Consider the following 20,334-nt stretch of genomic DNA (forward strand, 5'->3'; position numbering starts at 1 on the left):
TCAAAATTATTTCACAAAATTAATATTTCAAAATTATGTCAGTGATACACATACAACACACTAGATAGCTCTACTGACGAATAACAAATTGTACTTCAGTGTTAGAAAAGACATAATTGTAGAGGACACTAAAAAAATAATGACTTGTTTGATCAATACAAGGTGCATACAAGCCAAAAGCCTTGGAAACACTGGTAACGGTCACGAGGGTGTCTCAAGACGTTTCATGACTGCAAGCACTACCTTCTTGAAAATACATTACCTCGTTGTGACCAAATCCTACCAACACTTCCTTTCCCTGACTTCTCGTTCTCTGCTGAGCTTTATGGGAATGTTGAAGACAAAAGGGAGGTTTAATCTCTACTGTGTGGGGGGCTGGGATTTCTTATCCCCCTTGCATATTATTAGTCAAATGCAGACTGAGTTTATAAAGATCTATCATTCCTAGGTTCCTGCTGTCTGTAGTTCCCACTAGAGACAGACAGTGACAAACACTAAGCATTTAAAAACCCCAATCTATTGCCGACATTCCATCCCTCCTGTAAAATAAATTCCTTCCCTATCATGAGGCAGGACTGAACACTGGCAGGTACTTCTGCTTAACATATGATTAAGCTGCTAATTTTTCTTCCAAACTCATAAACAACTTACGACTTAAGTAAATTTGTCCAATAACACATGGACAACAAATGTCCAATAATTTTTATGAAGAATTCTCAGGTTTTCAGCTTTTGATCTATTTGTTCTACTAAGTGGCAGACAGTTTGGTTTTGTTGTCAAATTCTAGCTATAAATTAAAATGGCCTGAGGAAACTCCCAATGAAGGCACAGTTTTTAAGCCTTAAAATTGGAAAGAAACAAGGAAATTATCCACTCATGCTATTTAGCACAGAAAAATGCAACTAGTCCAAAGACAATTAAGTGTTGTTCGCTACCCCTTACCGAAGGCAAATGTGTTTCAAAAAAGGAAAACTCCCTTTTGAATGGTAAATGAAATGTATTGTATTGCAGCTTACCTAACAATAGTAGCTTCAAAACAGGCAGAACATACAGAACATATATCAGGTAGTTTCTCAGAGATTAAGTTTTTATGTTTTAATACTGTGCAAAAGATTGCTACAGCTTTGGGTGTTTGATAATGCTCATATTAGACCATTCCTTTCAAAATTATTGCACAGCGAATGTTATTGTGGTTCTTACATCTGAAGTACTCCTTCTTCATGCTTTTCTCATTGCATATAGAATGAAATCTCTTTTTGTAATTGCCTGAGGTATAAGTTAACAACTTCTGCAAGAAAAACACTTCTTCCTCATACTCAAAGCATTTAAAAAAAAAAAAAGACACTGAATTAACTTTCACTTTACTAAGACAAAAGATTGCTGTCTTCCAGAAAAATGTATTACAGTTACATGGAGTAAACAGCACAAACTATACTTTAAAAAGTTCTGTATGCAGAAGTATAGTAGAAGATCTTTTCAATAAGTGGGTTTCTGAGGATCCACATAAGCAGGGTTGTAAGGGGGTTGGCTGATTGGGTAAGGTGCTCCAGCACCAGCTGCAAAAGCAAAACACAAGAAAAAACAGATTTGTGAAATTTACATTCTGAATTCCACATCTATAATGGCAATTTCTGTTTTGAATACACGGTTAACAGCTTCAACTTATCTAACTGAATTGGACTTGAGAACAGTTTGTGCTAACTCATAAAGCATCCCCATTTCAAAAGTAAGATCACAAAAACCTTTGGTTCTTGTGGTTTGTTGGGGGTTTTTTTATGCTTAAGTGTATATGTGTATTTGGCAGCCACAAGGACATGGTTAGCCTGCAGGGGAGAACGTAGTCTAAAAGAAAGGAACAGATCTGGTCCAAAAAAACAGCCAGTGGAAGTCACAGATGCACAAACAACAGGATATACCTGATAGTATGCTGAGAAGTGAAAACAACTGGGCAAAAGAAAAAGGACTAGAGAAAGCATCTGAAGATTCCTTCAGGGAAGATGCTTTCTTGGTAAGTGTCATGGAGTTAATTAAAAAACTAAAATAAAAGGGAAAAAAGTATCCCACCACTACTGAGCACATTAAAGAGTTTGATTTATATACTAGATGCCTATTCATTCAGACGATATCCTTATTTTCTTGTATTCTGAGACAAGCTGCTCAAGTGGCATCTTCATTTTCAGGTCTGTCAAATAGCACAGGTTAGTTCAAATAACGCAGCACCTGATCAGATCCGTGGAACATACAGGTGCGGTTATCTTTTGCTGATCTTGTAAAGCGAGTAGGTTTGACTCCTGTGTGACAGAGCAGGTATTCTCTCCTTTGCATGTGACCTAATTAAGAGACTGCCCCTTGGTTAATAGACATGAAAAATAAAGGAAAGAGCTCTGACATTGAGGCATTCTCAATGGGCAACATGGAAAGTGCTTCAATATTTTCCCAGAAAAAAAAAAAAAAAAAAAAAAAAAAGAACTCACCAACCAGCAACAGTTTGAGAAACTAGAGGGTAGGAGAAGCAAAATGACTAGATTATTTGCTATCTCACATGATAAAGATTAAGCCAAAGCACTTTGGGGTAGTCCCGTAAAACCCAGAGCTTCTTTAGAGTTTAGAACAGAAAAATAAAAGTCAACAGGTCTGCCAAGTCAGTGTCTTTACATGCAGGACTCATTTCAACATTGTTAATGTGCAATTTCTAACTGGTTTACAAATGCTTAAGACCATGAACAGCCATTTTATATTTGAGTTGTCACAAAAGACTTAGTTTCTAAGGGCATTATCTACTGTTCAGGACTATACTTTGCTTGTTACTTAGAAGGATGGACAGTAGTTTGTAAGAGGGCTTGAAGATCCTAGGACAGCTAACAGCCTAGTTTTGGCCTCTCTCAACAGCTAGGAGCCAATTGTTCAGCGAACAGCTATTACCAGCAGAAGTGAGAATTAGTAATAGCAACAATCAAGCTGCATGAAAACAATGCTGTGAAAGAAGGAAAGCAGAAGAAAAAAAGATTCTGACAATTCTAACTGCTAGTCATCAGCAAACTTGTGTGAAGTTGATCAGAGACTCGGTATTCTACAAACATAGTGATGAAGTACTAGAAGATGCCATCTGTGTATAGACTGAAACATCTAGCAAATATTAGATTAGAAAGGGCATGTAGAAACACCTAAATACTATACATAGGTTAATTGGACTTTGATCTTAATATGAAATTTCAACTGAATTAGTAAAACAGTCTACCAGATCCACTGACATTCCACTGGTCCCACATCCCACCAAACTTTGCCAATACAGCTCCAGATCCCTCTCCTCTTGCAATGCTTAACATAGAAATGGTAATGGGGAAATTTCAGCATGGGTGAACTACAGCATCCATCCTGAGTTTTACATAATTTGTTTATAATTACATTAATATAGTAATGGAAAATAATAAATGTAAAAAAATAAAAGATTGACTTCAAAGCAACTGTGTCTGTAGCTATTTAAGAGATGAAGAAACACTTGGTGCTGCCTTACCTGTCACTGTTTCACGATAAGCTGGGGGTCCTGACGGCTGCATGGGGTAAGGGGGAGGATACTGTGCAGGGTACGGTGCTACCGGCATTCCTGGTTGTGGCTGGACAGCCACAGGCTGATATCCTTGATAGGGGGCTACTGGGTAGCTGGGTGGCACTCCTTGTTGTTGGGGATAGGGAGCATGAACCACTGTAGTGGAAGTAGTGGTGGCCACAACAGCTACAAGCAAACAAAAGGAACATGGTTAGTGCTGGTGATTCTCGGAGATCACCTGGGACAGCCCACAACAGTAATGTAAAAAACATTCTCTCTTAAGATCAATTTCTCACTTCAAAATCTGCATAATTTCATTTTCAAAGTTCCACTGAAGATTTAGAAATATATGCCTCTAAATATTCTTCCATTGATCTCAGTGGTAACGACAGCCTTCACATACTGGGATAGCAGCCAACTTATCTCCTTGTTTCTCAACCACAAAGAACAAAGAATTTTTTTTCTTGGACTCTTCGAAAACCAGGAACTCAACCCTGCAAGCAGGTTATCTATCATTTGGTATGAGACTGCAAAACCTGCTCATTTTTAAATGACAGCTACTCTCAAGGACTAAGGTGATAAAGGTCTCCTTTACTAAGTAAGGAGCTTCCTACCATGACTGCCCAAATGATTTTCCTTTTGTATGTTGTCTACACACTAATACATCCATGTGTTAGTATGTCTTTCACTAAACAAGTCAGAAAGGCAAATACACATTGAGCCATCAATTTCTGTAGGAGATGATGTTGGATCACTGGTTGATACCTCTTATTGGAATAAGCAAGTATCAACACTTTCTAATAAACTGCAATAATTTCTTTCAAAGATCTCCTTTCTCTTTATGCTACAATTATAGACTTTGCTCAAGATTGCACTGCTACAGTCCTGGGCCTTTGGTGTATTTTTCAGGTATATTTTTAAGAGACTGGGAAAAAATTTAAAATTTCATCCTATCCCCTGCTTACCTAAACAAACACCATCACCCCGCCCCCAACCCACATATTGCAGGGGAGGGGAAAGAGAACTTCAAAATGCTTAGAAAATATTCCAAAACATCTCTCTGCAACTTCACATTCTGAACTAGCTGAAATGCTTATTTTTAATGTTTAGGTATTGCAACTTCTGTAGCAGAAGTAAGGCAAGATTATTTTCACCTTTTATAGGAACACAATTTTCTGGGGGTGGGGGAGAAAGTCTTGTTCAAAGATGTGAAAAAGAAAATAAATAGACGCGTACTTACGCTGTGGTCTTCGACATGCTTTATACAAACAGCAACATGAACAGGTGAGGCACAGAATAATAGTAATTATAATCACTGCACAAACAGTAACTCCAATCGCAACAAGGGTTCCAAAACTGCAAAAAAGATACCACCAGGAGCAGTAAGAGTATTTTCACATTGGTTTTCCTCCAATTTGTTACTCTTACTACTTCATGCATTTGAATAATAAACAACTGTCAAACGCGGTGCTACCTGAGGTCAGGTTTGCTAAATCAGTGGAAGCTGACCAGCCCCTATCAAGGAACGTGTTCCCCTCTACATTAAAAGGGCCCAGCGCGAGTCTTTGGTCCCTCTCATTTTAGTGTGACTCCGATTCCTGTTCTTTTAGTGCAACTGTGTATCCCTTTATGTATTCCAAAAGGTTACAGGGATAAGGTTTCATAATCACTACAGTTTGATGACTTAATTTTCCAAGCATTACTTGACTGCTCTGAACACACAGGTATGCATGCCTGAAATGAAACACCCCAGACTTTGGGGTGAAAGCGAGTTCTTTGTACATCTGTAAGACCTCCCAGGCCCAATCCCGGGACAATCTTTGTACTTGGTACTGAACAGACCTCTTCACGCTGTAGATTCTTGGCAGGTTCCTTGGCATTTGTAAACAGTTGTTTGAGAAGGCAAGTTTCATACGGTTTTTGAAAGATCTGAAATTCTGCCACCTTTACTGCAACAATGAGTATGTTATGCTACATTATAGGAGACAGAAACATTGCCTAAACCACCAAAACCTAGGGCCGATAGGCCAAAGATTACATCATTTTAAAACTCTGTAATGAGTATCAAATAATGAAGGCAGATGTAAAGTTTCCAAAGACAACTGTTTATGAGTTCTGTTTACCACATAGGAAAGAATAAGAACTCTGCAAAGCATTAAATGCCCAATGACAATTCCCTTTTAGGTGTTAATTTACATTACTTGTTTCCTACAATCTGAAATCAATAAAGCCCTTCTTCCCTAGAAGCCAAAGTCTCCAGCATTTTTGTTTCTTATAAAACGCACTACACGTCAGTTTTGGAACAATAGCAGGAAGTCAGTTTTAATGAACAACAAGCTCTAAAATAACGAGTACAGAGATGTTTTTATATCCATCCTGGTTTTGCTTCCTTGTAGAGATTTTGGCTACAGTACTTTCTAGTTTTTTTCCTGCTCAGCTCCTGTTAACAGCTTTAAACAAAATTACACATCTCCAGAACCTCCAGCAATTTTCACTTAGCTACCAAACAGCCATCAACTGTGAAAATTGGTTTTCAGTATCAACGACACTGGAAGGTTAAATCAATGACATCAGAAAACGCAAAGTGCTCTATCACTAGCCCGAATTTGGAAGACTTCACCTCAGTCTTCTAGAGCAACTTAACCCTCAGTAAGATGGACATTGAATATAAGCATTGATAAATAAAACAGGTTCAATTTAAAATGCATTTTTCCCCCCCTAAGAAAGGTTCTATCAATTTTATTCTGCAACAGCTAGAAGAAAAAGCTTGGGTCAAATCTCTTTCAAGAATCTGAGCAACTATTTTATGTAACTGTATCTAAATTCTGCACTGACTTCGTGAATATAACACTACAGATTTACCCCTCAAGTACTAAATCTAATACTAATGGTCACAGCATTTACATGTTAAAAAAAGAAGCAGGAACTGCTCTGCCTCCTGAAGTCACAGAAGCCACGTCAGAAGCACAGCCAGGAAAGCACACAGATGATTGCAACACAGCTGCAAAATGTAAAGATGTGTGCATGCTTTGTCACATTTATTTGCATCTTTACAGAATGTTTTTCATATGCTGACTTGCATATGCAAATGTATTCCTAACCATGCCACTTTGAAGTCCTCCCCCCATCCTCACAAGCATTAGCTTCACTTCAACACAGTAAGTTCACAGCCAGCTCATCTCCATCCAAAAATCCCACTTCTTTCAAGCCTGATATAAAAAGGAAGACATAAATGCAATTTCAAGGGGGGTGGGGGGTGGAAGAGAGATAAACGTGCACAATGATACCTCATCCTGAAACACAGGCTGCCTCCTGTCCATGAGCCCAACAGCAATCATAGTCTGAAAACACAAGCTGAATACTCGTGTATGTGGAAATGGTTTAGATCTATGAGTGACCTGTGGAATTTAGATTAATTATACAGAGTCCTTACTAGATACTCATTATACAAATTCATATAATCATTTGGAGAAGAATAAGTGAAGTGTGAACAATGGATCATTCCTTAGATTTAATTATCTCAATCAAAATATTCACAAGAAACAGCATTGGACACCTGTACAAACCGCATAACAACACATGTTGACTACAATTACTACTACTTGTGGAGTGTCAACAGCATTTTCCTCGCTCTTGTTACCACTTTTGTACCAACCCTGAGAAAGCTCTCTCACTAGGGAACTTAACATTTCCATTACACACAATTATTACCAAGCAACGTCAGCAGAGACAACAAAGGAAAAGAGTCTTCTAGGTCCTTCCCCAGCTTTTTCCCCAGTAAAGATGGAAAAAATTTTTTTGCAACTGAGCTACACCAAGGAAAGAAATTCTTGTCTCAAGGAAAGAGAATAGGTCTGATGAAGAAAACTAAAATTCTTCACTTCTACAGACAATCTCTTTGATCTTTAGCATGGCTGGGCAAAATTGAACAAACCTAAGAAATGGAGAAAACGGACAATGTGCAGAAATGTCCACTCATCATAAACAAACGAGCACAGCAGGAAACTGGCAGAGTCCTCATCTTTCACAACCAAATTCAGTTCTGATATGACAAGAGAAAAAATAGCACATGCCCATCTGCAGCCAAGCTGGCCACCAACAGATGAACATTGGTCAGTTTGAAGCACAGGCTCCATTTGCTTATTCGTAATAAAGTTTTCTGCTCACTGAAGCACATACCTCATTGAATATTTACTATCTCTAATAAGGAAAATGACAAAAGCAAAGCTCAGGGAAAATAACCTATCATAACCTTATTTTCACCAAGTTGTTAGAGACATCCTGTGCATTTTCATCATTTGCCTGTGTCTTTGCTAAAATGACACGACCATGGCACAACGACTTTTTGCATATATCTTTTAAAGAGCTAAATGGAGACACATATTTAAAGTACAGGTGCGTCAGGTGTACAGACTTTAGAGTGCAGTTCTGTGTCTGTGTGTGCGAACACTGTGATTCAGTTCTACTCACTGAAATACTGTGTAATTACTACAAACCAAAGTCATAAGCCTTCAAAAACAGCCCAGCAAATGAAACAGACTGGAGCTAGTTCTTCCCAGAGTTTTGCAAGGAGTATACACAACTGGATTACTGTAGACATTTTTATCACCTACTTTACAGCAGAAGCATAATTTTCCTGCCAGTGCTTGGGCTCATGCAGAGTAATGTCCTGAAACAGCAAAAGGCAGCGTGACACTTAGGGAAAACAAAACAGTATGTGCTATCAGCTTGCAACTTGCTGTATCAACACTCCCTTTCAACAGCGGAGCTCTTAAAAAATTTTTTTTTCCTAACAATTTCTATTGATAATTAAAACTAGCAATACTCTTTCGGAATAATTGAATGGTTAAGCACTATGTTACTGTAATAATGTCTGTCCTCTTACTGCCCAAAGAGTAATACCCGAGCACTTCTTCCTGAACATTTAGTAATATCCCACTAGCAAAACTACTGGAAGGCTACCAGTAATAGAAGACGTTACTCAAGTGAGGCCAGAGGGTGCTCAGCATACTCAGTGAATCGTCTAAGCTAGATATCTCTAACCAAGATAAGATATTCCAGATACTGCATAAAGACTCTCTTGCAGTATGCTAATTCCAGAAAGCCTATACTCCTTTCTTAAACGAAACTATTGCTTCATTTAATTGCCTTTCCTTGATGAATCTGTCTAAAGGGACTCTGAAAATACTTGGAAAAAAATACAGTCACATTAAATGATAATTTAATTACCAACTGTTAGCATTATACCTAAAGGAAAAGAACAGACATGAGGGATTGTAGCTTAAAGATTCTTCCACTGAATGGTTAATCAAGCAGAAAAAAATAATAAGCAAACATTAACCCAAAAAAGACACTTTACACCCTGCATTCTGCAAACAAACATTAGAGTGCAGACATCAGGGTGGCCACAGAATATTCTGCGGGCATCACAGTTTGAACATGGGTTTCCAGACTCACACATTATATATATCATAGTCTCTAAATAAAGCACATACTGTTATAAACAGCTTGAGCTCATTCACTGCCATTTCCTGCTTCTTTCTCTTCACGTAAAAAGCTAACTTTTGCCAATAATTTAACAGAAAACAAAACCAAACGTAACAGCCGTTTTACTGTAGCAACGACAAACTGCAACTTCTCATAAAATCCATGGGAAAGTAAATATGAAGAGACAACTTCCTGCTCCTTCCTACCACCACCTCCCTCCTTCCTTGCCCTAATCCACTTCTACCCCTATTCTCTCACCTTTGGAAAGCACTAAATTGTATGTGCAATGAGCATACCTTGCAGATTCACCTCACCTTTAAAGTTGTCTAATTATTCAGAATACGTACCAGTTCACAGAAAGGGAGTTACATGATTAGTGCGTTTCACCCCTTTTGGTACTGAATGAGATGCAATGGGCATATTAAAACGGGAGACTCAAACCCAGGATCTAAATAGTACTATTTGTAGAAGTTAATTCTCAAGGCAGTTTTTGTTCATATCAGAGATCTCAATCTTAAACACTGTCAAGTGGAAAAAAAAAAAAAAGTTAAATGCTTTGATGTATATAAGGCCTTTTAAAATATCCAAGTTTCAATTCCAGCAACGTATTTTTAAACCTCCTTAATAGTTTGAATTGCTTGACTTGGTGACAATTTTTAAGCCCAGCTGTAAAGAAAATTTTTGCAGATCTGTGCATTCATGACAATTGGACACACTACAAATTTTGTCTTTGAAAAGAAAAAAAAATCCAAATGAACATCAACAAGACCACATAGTTCTGAAGAATTAGTTTGAGCAGCCTATTTATTTTGCAAGTTTTAATCTATTTCAAGATTTCTTCCATGCTATAAGACACATGTTCACAGGGTCCTTTTTCAAAAGTATGGCTGCTTTTAAAAACAAACATTTACAAATACTGAGTTACGGCTGTAACACAGGGTGATCTGGAAAGACTTCAAAAGATAATTTAGGCCATTCCTAAAAGTCTAAAAAAATTGAGTATACACACATCATCCTTTACTGCTCCAGAAGAGGATACAGTTCCCAGAAATATGGCAGAATGGCAAATGTCCAGACTTGCCTTGACTCAGGTATACAGCATGACCAAACAACTCCCCAGACTGAGGTGCTTTCTTAAGTCCAACATTTTAGTCACAGACATACAATGCCACATACCGCCTCTAAAGCTTAGCTGGAAAATAAAGGATAAACTTAAAAAAAAAAAACAACACAAAAAAACCCCAAAAGCAGTATGACTTCCCAAGAGTCTTTCAGAGAGATCAGTTTTTACAACTTCACAAACAACACAGTTCCTCAGTTTAATATTTTAGGATGAAGACTGAAAACGTAAGAACCACTTTGCTAGAGACTCAAAAAAGACATGTACTATTACACAGAAAGCAAACTCCTGTGAGGTTAATACAGAAACACATTAGCATGACTTTAACCCTCGACAGACCAACCAGCCTATTTTAGCACAGCTGGGTTTTGGGCTACAGGAGCTTCAGCATATGTGGACAACCAAAATATTCACCATAGAATTAACCCTCATAGTCCAGGTACAATCACACTAATTTCTGCTGCCAGCCATGGACTGCTCCAGCCATTTTACTCAGGGGCCACCTCCCTGAAACATGATCTCTACATGCTCAAGAAACAAGGGCCCAGTGATTCCTGCGGTGGGCAACAGGCAGCTTAAGACTCAGACTGAATAGCATGGTTTCAAAATTATGAAATCTTGATAGTTTCATCAGACTGGCAGGTTTGAGTAACTGCTAAGTCATTTTATAAGCTACACAACGAAGTGTGGACTGGAACTGTGATGCCTGCCTGTCTCTTTCAGACAAATGTTAACTCAAGTTAGCACTTGAGAGCGTCCCTCCTAGAGTCCTGCCTACGTACCGTTCCTTAACATGAAGAAAATGGTTTAATCTAATTTTGGCTAACTTATTGGTGTGGTACCAGCTCAAATCATCACTCAACTGCTCTAGCACGGACACAGATTAACTGCCACTAAAACTTGTCACTACTTTCCATAGTTCTTTCTGGATACCCCCAAAAAGATGTAAAGTTCAAAGCAGGAGCCCCCTGAAACAACCCCTGCGACACCTCTGCTTGCCTGCAGCCTAAACAACCCCGAGCTACATCCCCTAGAGTCAGCAGCTGAGCAGAGCCCAGTGACCCTTAGCATCAGCCAAGCCAGATCTGGCATGAGAACCAACACTAAAGCAAAAACAATGCCATGGTAAGCCAAGAAGTCCTGCAACTGCAAAAGTGCTATAGAAAAAGAGAATGCAAGGGCCTTTTGAGAAAAAGTTCGCTAAGTACATACTAAATGGGTCTTTTTTCTATTTGTTGAAATAGGAAGCTGATGTGGGTTACTTTAAGTGCAAAATAATAAACTTTGATTTCATACACAAAGACCCAGTAGAAGTAAAGCTAATTACTACTTTTTTAAAAGACACTAACTTCTCAATTTTTTCAAGTAACATGTAACAGGTTTAGCACAAGAAGTTCTTAAACAGTCTATATGAGAAAGCCGCAGGGAGGGAACTTCTGGAGTTTGTGGTTTTACTCAGCCATCCGGATCCAACAGGTTATTATAGATGTGTACAAGCATCTATTCCTGGTCTATAAACAGTTCACTTATACTAAATATGTCTATCTACATAAATCCCTTTGTAATGCATACTAAAAATAATTTTTTCCAGCAAATCTACTATTGTACGCTTTGTAGACAGTTGAGAATAATTGCTATAGGTAACTAGTACATTAAAAATATGCACATAACAAGGGGAAAAGTCAGAGCTGCATTCAGAGGGACTGAAGTCTTGCATCAACAGTGCGAGAATTAACACTGCAGCTTCATGCAGGTCACAAGACAATTTCAGACAAGTCCATTGGATCCTCAGCATAAAAACGTCCTTAAACACAATGTAAGGCATTTGCTTCCACAGACGATAAATAAATTGAAAATGCTACTTTAGTGGCAAAACGAGAATGTAGATTGATTACAGGCACAGATATTTAAGGCAAACAAAGCGAGTCAGTTCCCCTCCTACTGTTACGATCTCAGTTCAACAACACAGTGATGTTAGCCCACACCCTAATTAAAATTTGGGACCAACATAAAGGCATTTTTCTGAAATGGTTAACTGAATTAATAGGACAACTTTAACTGGAAAAAAATAATTAAGTACCATGGAAAATTTTCCCCACATAAACAACAACTGCAATACTATGAATTTGCTACTGCCAATACCATACTAATTCTAGAAAGCAGATTTAAGCAACTGATTACAAACTAACTTGGCTAAAGAATTAAAGTTTTAAACAAAATTAAAAAAAAAAAAAAAAAGATTTCTGGCAAATTGCAACCCAGGGCTAGACTTATCAAACCCACTGAAATTGCAATCAAAGGAAGTTTAGACTAGCTTATACCCACCAGCTTTGATTACCATATATATATAACCAAACTCTTGTATGAAACACACCTTTTTCTTTACTCACATTACTATATGTCATCACATATATCCATATAAAAGTTAGAAACACTGTGTTCAGGCAGGAGCAAAGTTTAAATTAGGTAAATTATCTTATACTCCAATGAACCAACATGCTGCCTCCCTCACTCTCCCTCTCTTCGGGAGAAGTATTACCCATCCAGCACACTGAGGATCATCAAGGAAAATCTAACACTGCACAAATCAGAACAGGCCTTTGCACCAGAGGTCACATCTGGCTGACCACTACGTCTGCTTTTGTAAGTATTCATCATTAACAAGACCTTCATGAAAAAAAGTCACAAAAGTGACTTTGATGACTGGTTCCTTCCACAACCTAAAAACCCCAAAGTTTTTCAGTTTACCTCTCAGTGGAATGGGGAAGCAGAGATCATGCTAGTAAACACAGGGAGGAACATCACATTAAAAATAAATGGTATAAAATGTTTTTAATAAAAATAGGCTTTGTCAAAAGACCAATCTTTGCACAATTGCTAATTTCCTGAAATCCAGCTAATTTGTTCATTTCACAGAAGACCCTACAACTGCAATTTTAAAAGGCTAGCCAGTTTAAGGACATTCTCCTCCTCCTGTAACAGTACGTATGTTCTCCTCCTACCATAATACATCTGCAACATAAATCTATTGCATCTGGCTACACCTCAGGCCATGGCTATTTTATTGAAGCACATGAAAAGGCAGAGTTGGAGGTAGCTTTAGAACACACATGCTCCAACTTTCATAGACACTACTAAATAACAATCATGGCCTTTTAACCATCTTTTCAAGGAAAGATCCTGTTTCTTGGGCTATAGGACCCTTCTCTGAGGGTTACCCTGCCTGTGGCTGCTTTGACAAAACGCTCTCCAGAGTCAACATGTATGTTAAGAATTCACTGTTTTCAGAGTTACACTGTGCAGAAGCACAGCAAAGCCCACAGAGTTAGAAGAGGGAATGCTCTACCCTAGTAAGTACATACATTCAATGAAGTACACACTGACAGAAAAATAACTTCTGAACGTAATCCAAGTGGTTAATCTTACTGTGTCTTTGCATGTTTAGGCCAGATTGTCTCATTTTTTTGAGGTGAAAAAGCCTTCCATAGTTAGAAGAGCACGTTAACCCAACCATGCACATCTGCCTCTTGAGCCAAGACAGCATTTTTCAATCTCTCCTTCCATCTTGGTTTCAGATTAAATGAACCTGCACAAGCATTAAGCCCACTGCCTGAAGCAGGCAGCTGAGAAATCATTAATGGCAACTCACAACTGCTTGGTCAGCTTTAAGTAGCTTCTTCACCAAGAATACAGCAAACACAAAACCAAAGGCTCTATAATGCAAGTTGCAATTACAAATTGTGCAAGCTTATATCTACTTTTCAGGCTAGTAAAAGGTATAGAACAATTTTTTAAGTAGCTCCAAATCTCAATTGTTTCTAGACAAGAAGCTTACATTCCTTGGTGAGATTAGCCTGGATCTGAATGCAAGCCTTACAGAACAGGCTCTGTACACAGTTTAACTCATTTATTAAAGAACATATTAAGGACCGGTACTGGAAAAGAATGAGACTGCTCACATTTCCAGAAGTTCCTTTCCAATGAATAATCTTCATAATTTATTTTCTTGTAAGTGGCAACCTATTAGGTGCTGGAGCATACAAACACACTGTAAAGTGTAAACTGAAGTCCCTGATAGTAATAGGGGAGGAGGAGGAGAAATGGGCTATAGTTCAATACCACAGTATTTTTTAACTTGTCTATAGAGAAAAAACATGCTTAAAAACACCTAAATTGAGAGACAGCAAATTAGGATAATCACATCTTCCACAGTTAGAAATTTACTGGTTTTGTCAACTTATGTGCATTGCAACTATTGCAGATGCTGCATTTCAATCAAAGGCAGGCAGAATGACATAGATTTTCTCCATTTCACAGAAGCAGAATGAAATCACAAGACAACACATTGATCAGCCCATGACAAAACCCAAATGAGCACATCCCCAGTCTTGTTAACAAGGCTGTTCTGCTCTGCCAGCTGAGGCTTCCCAGTGAGACTGTCAATTCTGCCTCTCTTTTCTCATCATATAAGGATGAACAGCCTTTTCTCAAGCATTACTGTAGCTGTTACACAATCTGCTGTAACTTCAAGGCAGGAATTAATTCAGAAACAGAGTCAAATTAGCTGTGTATAAAGACAATTTGAGGTTTTTGTGTCCATTTAGAAAGACTGGTATCAGCGGCCCCAACTACATTATTTTCTTCTATAACTCTGATACAGATGTTCTGACTTGCTCCACCTCCTTAAATGCTCAAATACTTCACAATTGGTTGAATTGTGAACGTGAATCATCTAACTTCCTTTTCCAGTAAGGGTCACTATTGGCAAACTGGCATACCAAGGTTAAATAACCACCTTACCAATGCAAATTACAACAACTGCAGTTCCAGTAAATTAGTGCTCCACTTTTGGCACAGCTTCTTAAAGCAAGAATACTTCATACTGCAGAATGAAAGAGGAAAACCAACTAAATTAACCTTACTGCTAGGACAAAGGTTGGACTCGATGATCTTGAAGGTCTCTTCCAACCGAAACTGTTCTATGATTCTACTACTCACATTCCACCTTCGAAACCAGAGCACAGCAGAGGAAAATTCAGTAATCAAATTAAAAGGAAAAAACAGTGAAACAGCTTCCAGTAGTAAATCCTTGCCACAATGCATTCACATTAGCAGCAGAAATTGTAGAAATTGTGTATGGTCATCTCACATGTAAGGAATAAAAAATAGTAGCAGATTTAACAAGTTTAGTCATATGAAACCAATGCCTACGCTCTGACCTAAAAGCTTCAAATCATCTTTAAGGATTGATCAACAATGGAAAAAGCCCAAATTTGAGTTAAGCCTGACTTTTATACTTCTCCTAAAATGCTTACTTTTGCTTCCAAATGCAGTCTTCTGGGAAGAAAAATGCTCTCAAGTACTTGAAAGTACATTATTAAGACACTCCAAAAGAATGTAATTTGTTACAAATTGTTAAAATGTCCAAAAGACGTTTATAGGACATGAACTGCTTGCACTGTGAACTGCACTTAACAAGGTCACCCAAATTGCCTTGCACTCCTGACTCAAAACCACTTGATACTCAATATTAAATACTGAAAGATATCAACATTAAAGGATACCAATATAAAGAAACCTGCTGAAAAACTGGTTCTTTGCTTGCACTTCTGCAGAAGACCTCAGAATAAACATGGGGGTGGGGGGGTAGGCAAAAGCACAAGCAAACTAAAAACTCCTGAGCTAGACAAGACAAGGAAGAACATCATACTACCACAAACCCTCCCCTAACACTGTCCCATAGAATTAGAACGTAATTGTGGCAGGTTTTCCAAGCAGGGAGAAGAGACAGCTCAGCTCACTCAGCCTAGCGGCAAGTCCACATGCAGTTTGTGACAAGCCCTCAGAGATGTGAAATTCTCTTTAAAAAGCTAGGATTTATAAGCAATGTGCCAGAAGAGTAACTTGATCTAGGAATAAGCCCGATGCAACGAGGAACTAAATGCCTTCTGACCCTTAACACCAGGAAACCATCACTTCCTTCTTTTGAAAGACAGTGTCAATGGTAGTATTTGCAAATCATGAGAAAGAACAGGGCACCGCAGGAACTTGCCCTTTGTTGCCTCTCCTGTTACAAACTATTCAAAGTCTATGCTCATCTTGTTGGGAGATAAAGAAATATCTCAACTGACATCAGCCCTCCTCTCCACACAGTAAAGCATTAAATAAACATAGACACCAAGAAACAATGTAAAACTTGTCTTCTAAAAGAAATTGGCATGGAGCAAGGGGGTGGAGTTATATCTTGCAGGGAAAAACCAGGGACAGCTGGCTTTAAGGTTAATATTCCTGTGAATAATCACCACCTTTCTATTAAAACTGCTTAACGAGAAAGTAAGTTTGATGTTAAGTCTAGGCCTTTGCACAACGCATTAGTTTTTCAAAGCTGTAATGTAACTGAACAGAAAAAAGAGAAATCACCAATGACCATTTTCTCAAGGTGAGACATCAATGATTCTCTTTTTAGACATTCTATAGTTGAAAACAAAGACAATTAAAGCAACTTGGCTGCTACTTCCTAAACATTTCCTGTCATTTACAGATGCATCTTTGTGGACTGTAGGCCTTGGTTACAATTCCTTTAGCAATTGCACAGGGGTTTTCTGTTTTGTTTGTTTTTTAAAAGACTGTGCTCATTTGTTTTCTGTGCTTTTTAATAACTATGCTTGCTGGCATGGAAAAAATACATTCATTACATTCTTTACATTTAACCTTTATTACCCCAGGAGATTCAGTAGCTCGGCAGCCCCAAGGATGTGTCAGAGTTTCTTTCTACCTTTCAACTAAAAATACACCGAGAATGAACGCTGACTGCAAGATGAGGCTCACGCCTGCTGCACTCGAACCATCTGAAGATAGGTAAAACAGCTCCATCAGCCTAGCAGGGACGAAGGGGCATCCCTCCTCCAAACTCTTTGTTACATCAACGCTTTCCTTGCGGAAGACGATGGGGGGAAAAGAGACCGAGGACCCCAGACACCCATCTACCCTCTTCACATCGATGGCCCGGTGTACAGCACGGCAGCGCCACCGCTAGCTGCCTCCAGGGAGGCTGCCTTCCTGCCGCGTACAGAACGCGGGAAGGTAGCCCGGGGGGTGACATAACGCGGACGTCGGAGAAGGAGAGCGGCCCCGAGCACCCGCCGCACTTCTCCGTTCCCAGGCGGCGCCGCTCGCTGAAGGCGGCCGAGGCCGCGCACAAGGGCTGCTCCGGCGCGGGAAACACTCCCCGGGCGGGGCCTGCCGCAGCAGCCCGACGAGCCCGCCCTGCCGGCGGCCCGAGCCCCCCACCCCGCCGCGCCCGCTTACCCCATGCTCGCCGCCGCTCGCCCCGCGCCAGCCGCCCGGCCCCGCCCCCGTCACGCCGCTCGCCCCGCCCCCTTAAGGCGCGCCGCAGCGACGGCTGGAGGCTGCCACGCACCTTCCGCGGGGGCGGGCGGTGGCCTCGCTGTGCGCAGAGCGGCCCGCGGCAGCCCTGGGAGGGCAAGCCCTGGAGGTGGCGCTAGCCAAACCCGTGTAGCTCTGCCGAGCATTCGTAGCCCAGAACGAAGCCTCTCGCTGTAGTCTCCCACCCTATGGCAAACCGAAACGTTTTACAGCAGGACGCCTGCAGTCACCCATATGATGCATAGGCTTAAAAGAATTTATTCTGCCCGAGATTGAAACAGCACAAGAAATACCGATAAAAAACAAGTGAAAAAGATCCTAAAAGGCAGGGAGATACTTCAAACAAAAGCAGCTTCTCTGACTAAGCCACCATGGACTTAATCTGTCAGTACCTAAAAGCATAGAACAAGTGCACTAATTCCCAGTCAGTAAGAAGAACATGGACTACCTCAGACAGCGATCGCTACAGTCTAAAACAGCACGATCTCACCTGAGAAGAAGGTGAGAAGAAATACTTCTTCAGATATTTCAACATGTACATGAGTTTGAGTGCTCCACATTCTTAAGACACAAATAAGTATTTCTATTTTTGTATTTTATTGGTGTGTATTGATTACACAACGAAGAATCTCTAAAAGGTGAGACTTTGCATGGCTTACCTGGGGCCAGTGATGTGCAGAAAACAGACTCCACAATCTGTGAGATTGTAAAGTAGGTATGTTTAATCAGCACTGGGCAGCACGGGGGGTAGCCCCACCAAAGTCATGCGCGCCCGAATGCGGCAACTTGTCTCAAATTTATACAGTCAAGCATTACATAATACATAAGATTTCCCAATACGCCTATACATATGTATGATCTGTCCCCGCTTCGTATTAAAATTAGTCCCAAAAGTAATTTCCATAAACTTCTCCCATCTGCGCTTGCACAGTGCCTCCTTGTGGTGGTCGTCGAGGGTCGAAAAGATGAAGGCTGATAGCGCCTCTTTGTCACCGCTGGTAACCCCTTGTCCTTGCGCAGACTCAGTTGCTCCTCGGCTCTTGCCCGAACTTCAGAGTCGGTTTCAGCCGGTTCTTAAGACAGGTTCATAATTCTTATTGGGGACTGTCTATTGTAGGGGGGCACAGGACTTCTTGCTTCAACTAATTTGTGCAATGACTAACAGAAACATTAAGCAACATCTATTAATTCGATCCCCTGGACTATACAGCAATCTAGGTAATCATTAAGCAAGGCCTTATCTACTAAGATTCCCTTAACTCCTTCTCTCACCAGAAGAAATGTAATCATCAGGGTCCAAAAAAAACTGCATGTAATTTCTGTCACTTCAGTCTGAGGTCCTGTATTAAGAGAATTCATCTCAAAAATGGAATTAACAACGTATTCAAGTACCTGGCTAAGTTCCAAATGCTTAACAAAGGTAATGTACACCAAAGAGATTAATTTTGTCATCCTCAAAGAAAAATCAAACAGGGTAAAGGTATTTGCAAATGCTCAAGAAAACACACACCACTTCATGCATCAATTCCTCCACCTCATTGTTCCCATTTTACAGGTAAGTTACTTGCATTAACACAGATCCCTGATAGAGTCAGATATAGAGCTGAAAGGTCCCTTTGTAAGTTTTTAACCATTAAACAGTGTATTTTTTTCATTCGAGGATAGAATTGTAACCTGCTGTACACATTCAAGTTGCCTCATACATTCCATCAAGCAGATTACACCGAAATTGTTGTTCTTTGTCAAATTTTAAGACTGCATTAGAGTAACAGTATTGCAGCATGCAATTTCCACAGCTGAAGTTGGGACAGGATTTTGCAGGTTGTGCCTTGCCATGATGACCAATATATGCCTGAAAATCCTCACCCAAAACTGAAAAAGAAGTTAAAACCCAATAGTTAGTAACTAAATGTCTTGGTTTTGAAAGACATGTATCTGCTGAGGAAGGCAGGAGCCTCCCTTGAAATGGAAAATGCAACCCCTTTCCCTCCTAATTATTATAATTTTGAAATTAAGGGGCCTTCAGGCAAAGATATGGGGAATAGGAATAACAGTTCTTTACTAAAATATATAAAACAAGGCAGAAAAACCCCCCACCGGTTTAAACTGACAGAGTCAGAAATACAACCTGACGCCCTGTTAGGGTGGCAGTAGCAGCCCGATAAAATGGTGGCTGCAGTCCTCCTGAAGTGATGGATGTAGTGCTTGTGATAGGTGGAGACACGGACAATTGAAAGTGTCAAAATCCAATGCGAATTTTATTATGTTAGCAAGCGAACAAGAGCAAAGGCAGCGCTGGGCGGCCGGGGAGTCTGCGCTCCGCCAACGGCTCGCAACTTCCCGCCTCGTGTAAGCGCATTATATACAGTCTCATTTCCTGCATTCGTGATGTCGCAATCAGGTCGATACTCTGCGCATGTTCCTTCTGTTGCTGGGGGGTCTTTCTCTGCCTCCTGGTGATCGTAAGGATGAAGGCTGAAGGTCTTCCTCGTTGTCCTGTGGGTGGACTTATGCAAGAATGTGACTACTCAACCCCCTCAGCTACGGGTCCTGTTGACTTATGCAAGAATGTCCTTCGGTTGGGCTATCAAGCCTTGCGGGCACATAAATTTTCCATCCATACCTTCCCATACAGGTTTAATGAACAAAGCACAATATGTTACTTATTACAGTGCTGTTGAAGCAGCGATCTTGTAAAAGGGTCTGGTCTTCCTCCGAAGGTCCAGTGGTAGGTATGTGTTATGTGTTAGCTTGTCCGAATAATTGACTGGACAGAGTTAGCTAAAATCCAATT

At 39.9% G+C, this 20,334-nt stretch overlaps 1 protein-coding gene across 1 annotated transcript; it reads right to left on the reverse strand.

Moving 5' to 3' along the window:
- Nucleotides 1-1,436: 1,436 nt before the first annotated feature.
- Nucleotides 1,437-17,472, reverse strand: SHISA5 (shisa family member 5). Its single transcript, XM_086470409.1, has 4 exons — nt 17,463-17,472; nt 4,788-4,903; nt 3,515-3,733; nt 1,437-1,556 (listed from the first exon to the last, which is right to left on the reverse strand). The coding sequence occupies exons 1-4, from the start codon at nt 17,465-17,467 to the stop codon at nt 1,477-1,479; spliced, it is 420 nt and encodes a 139-aa protein (XP_086326535.1). The 5' UTR covers nt 17,468-17,472; the 3' UTR covers nt 1,437-1,476.
- Nucleotides 17,473-20,334: the final 2,862 nt, after the last annotated feature.

Source organism: Leptosomus discolor, chromosome 9 (assembly GCF_034619465.1).
Source record: "Leptosomus discolor isolate bLepDis1 chromosome 9, bLepDis1.hap2, whole genome shotgun sequence".
NCBI lineage: Eukaryota > Metazoa > Chordata > Aves > Leptosomiformes > Leptosomidae > Leptosomus > Leptosomus discolor.

Coding starts and splice junctions, on each gene's coding strand:
- SHISA5 (XM_086470409.1), bottom strand. Junction 3,734..4,787: donor AGCATGTCGAAGACCACAGC/GTAAGTACGCGT, acceptor GTTTGCTTGTAG/CTGTTGTGGCCACCACTACT. Junction 1,557..3,514: donor TTATCGTGAAACAGTGACAG/GTAAGGCAGCAC, acceptor TTGCTTTTGCAG/CTGGTGCTGGAGCACCTTAC.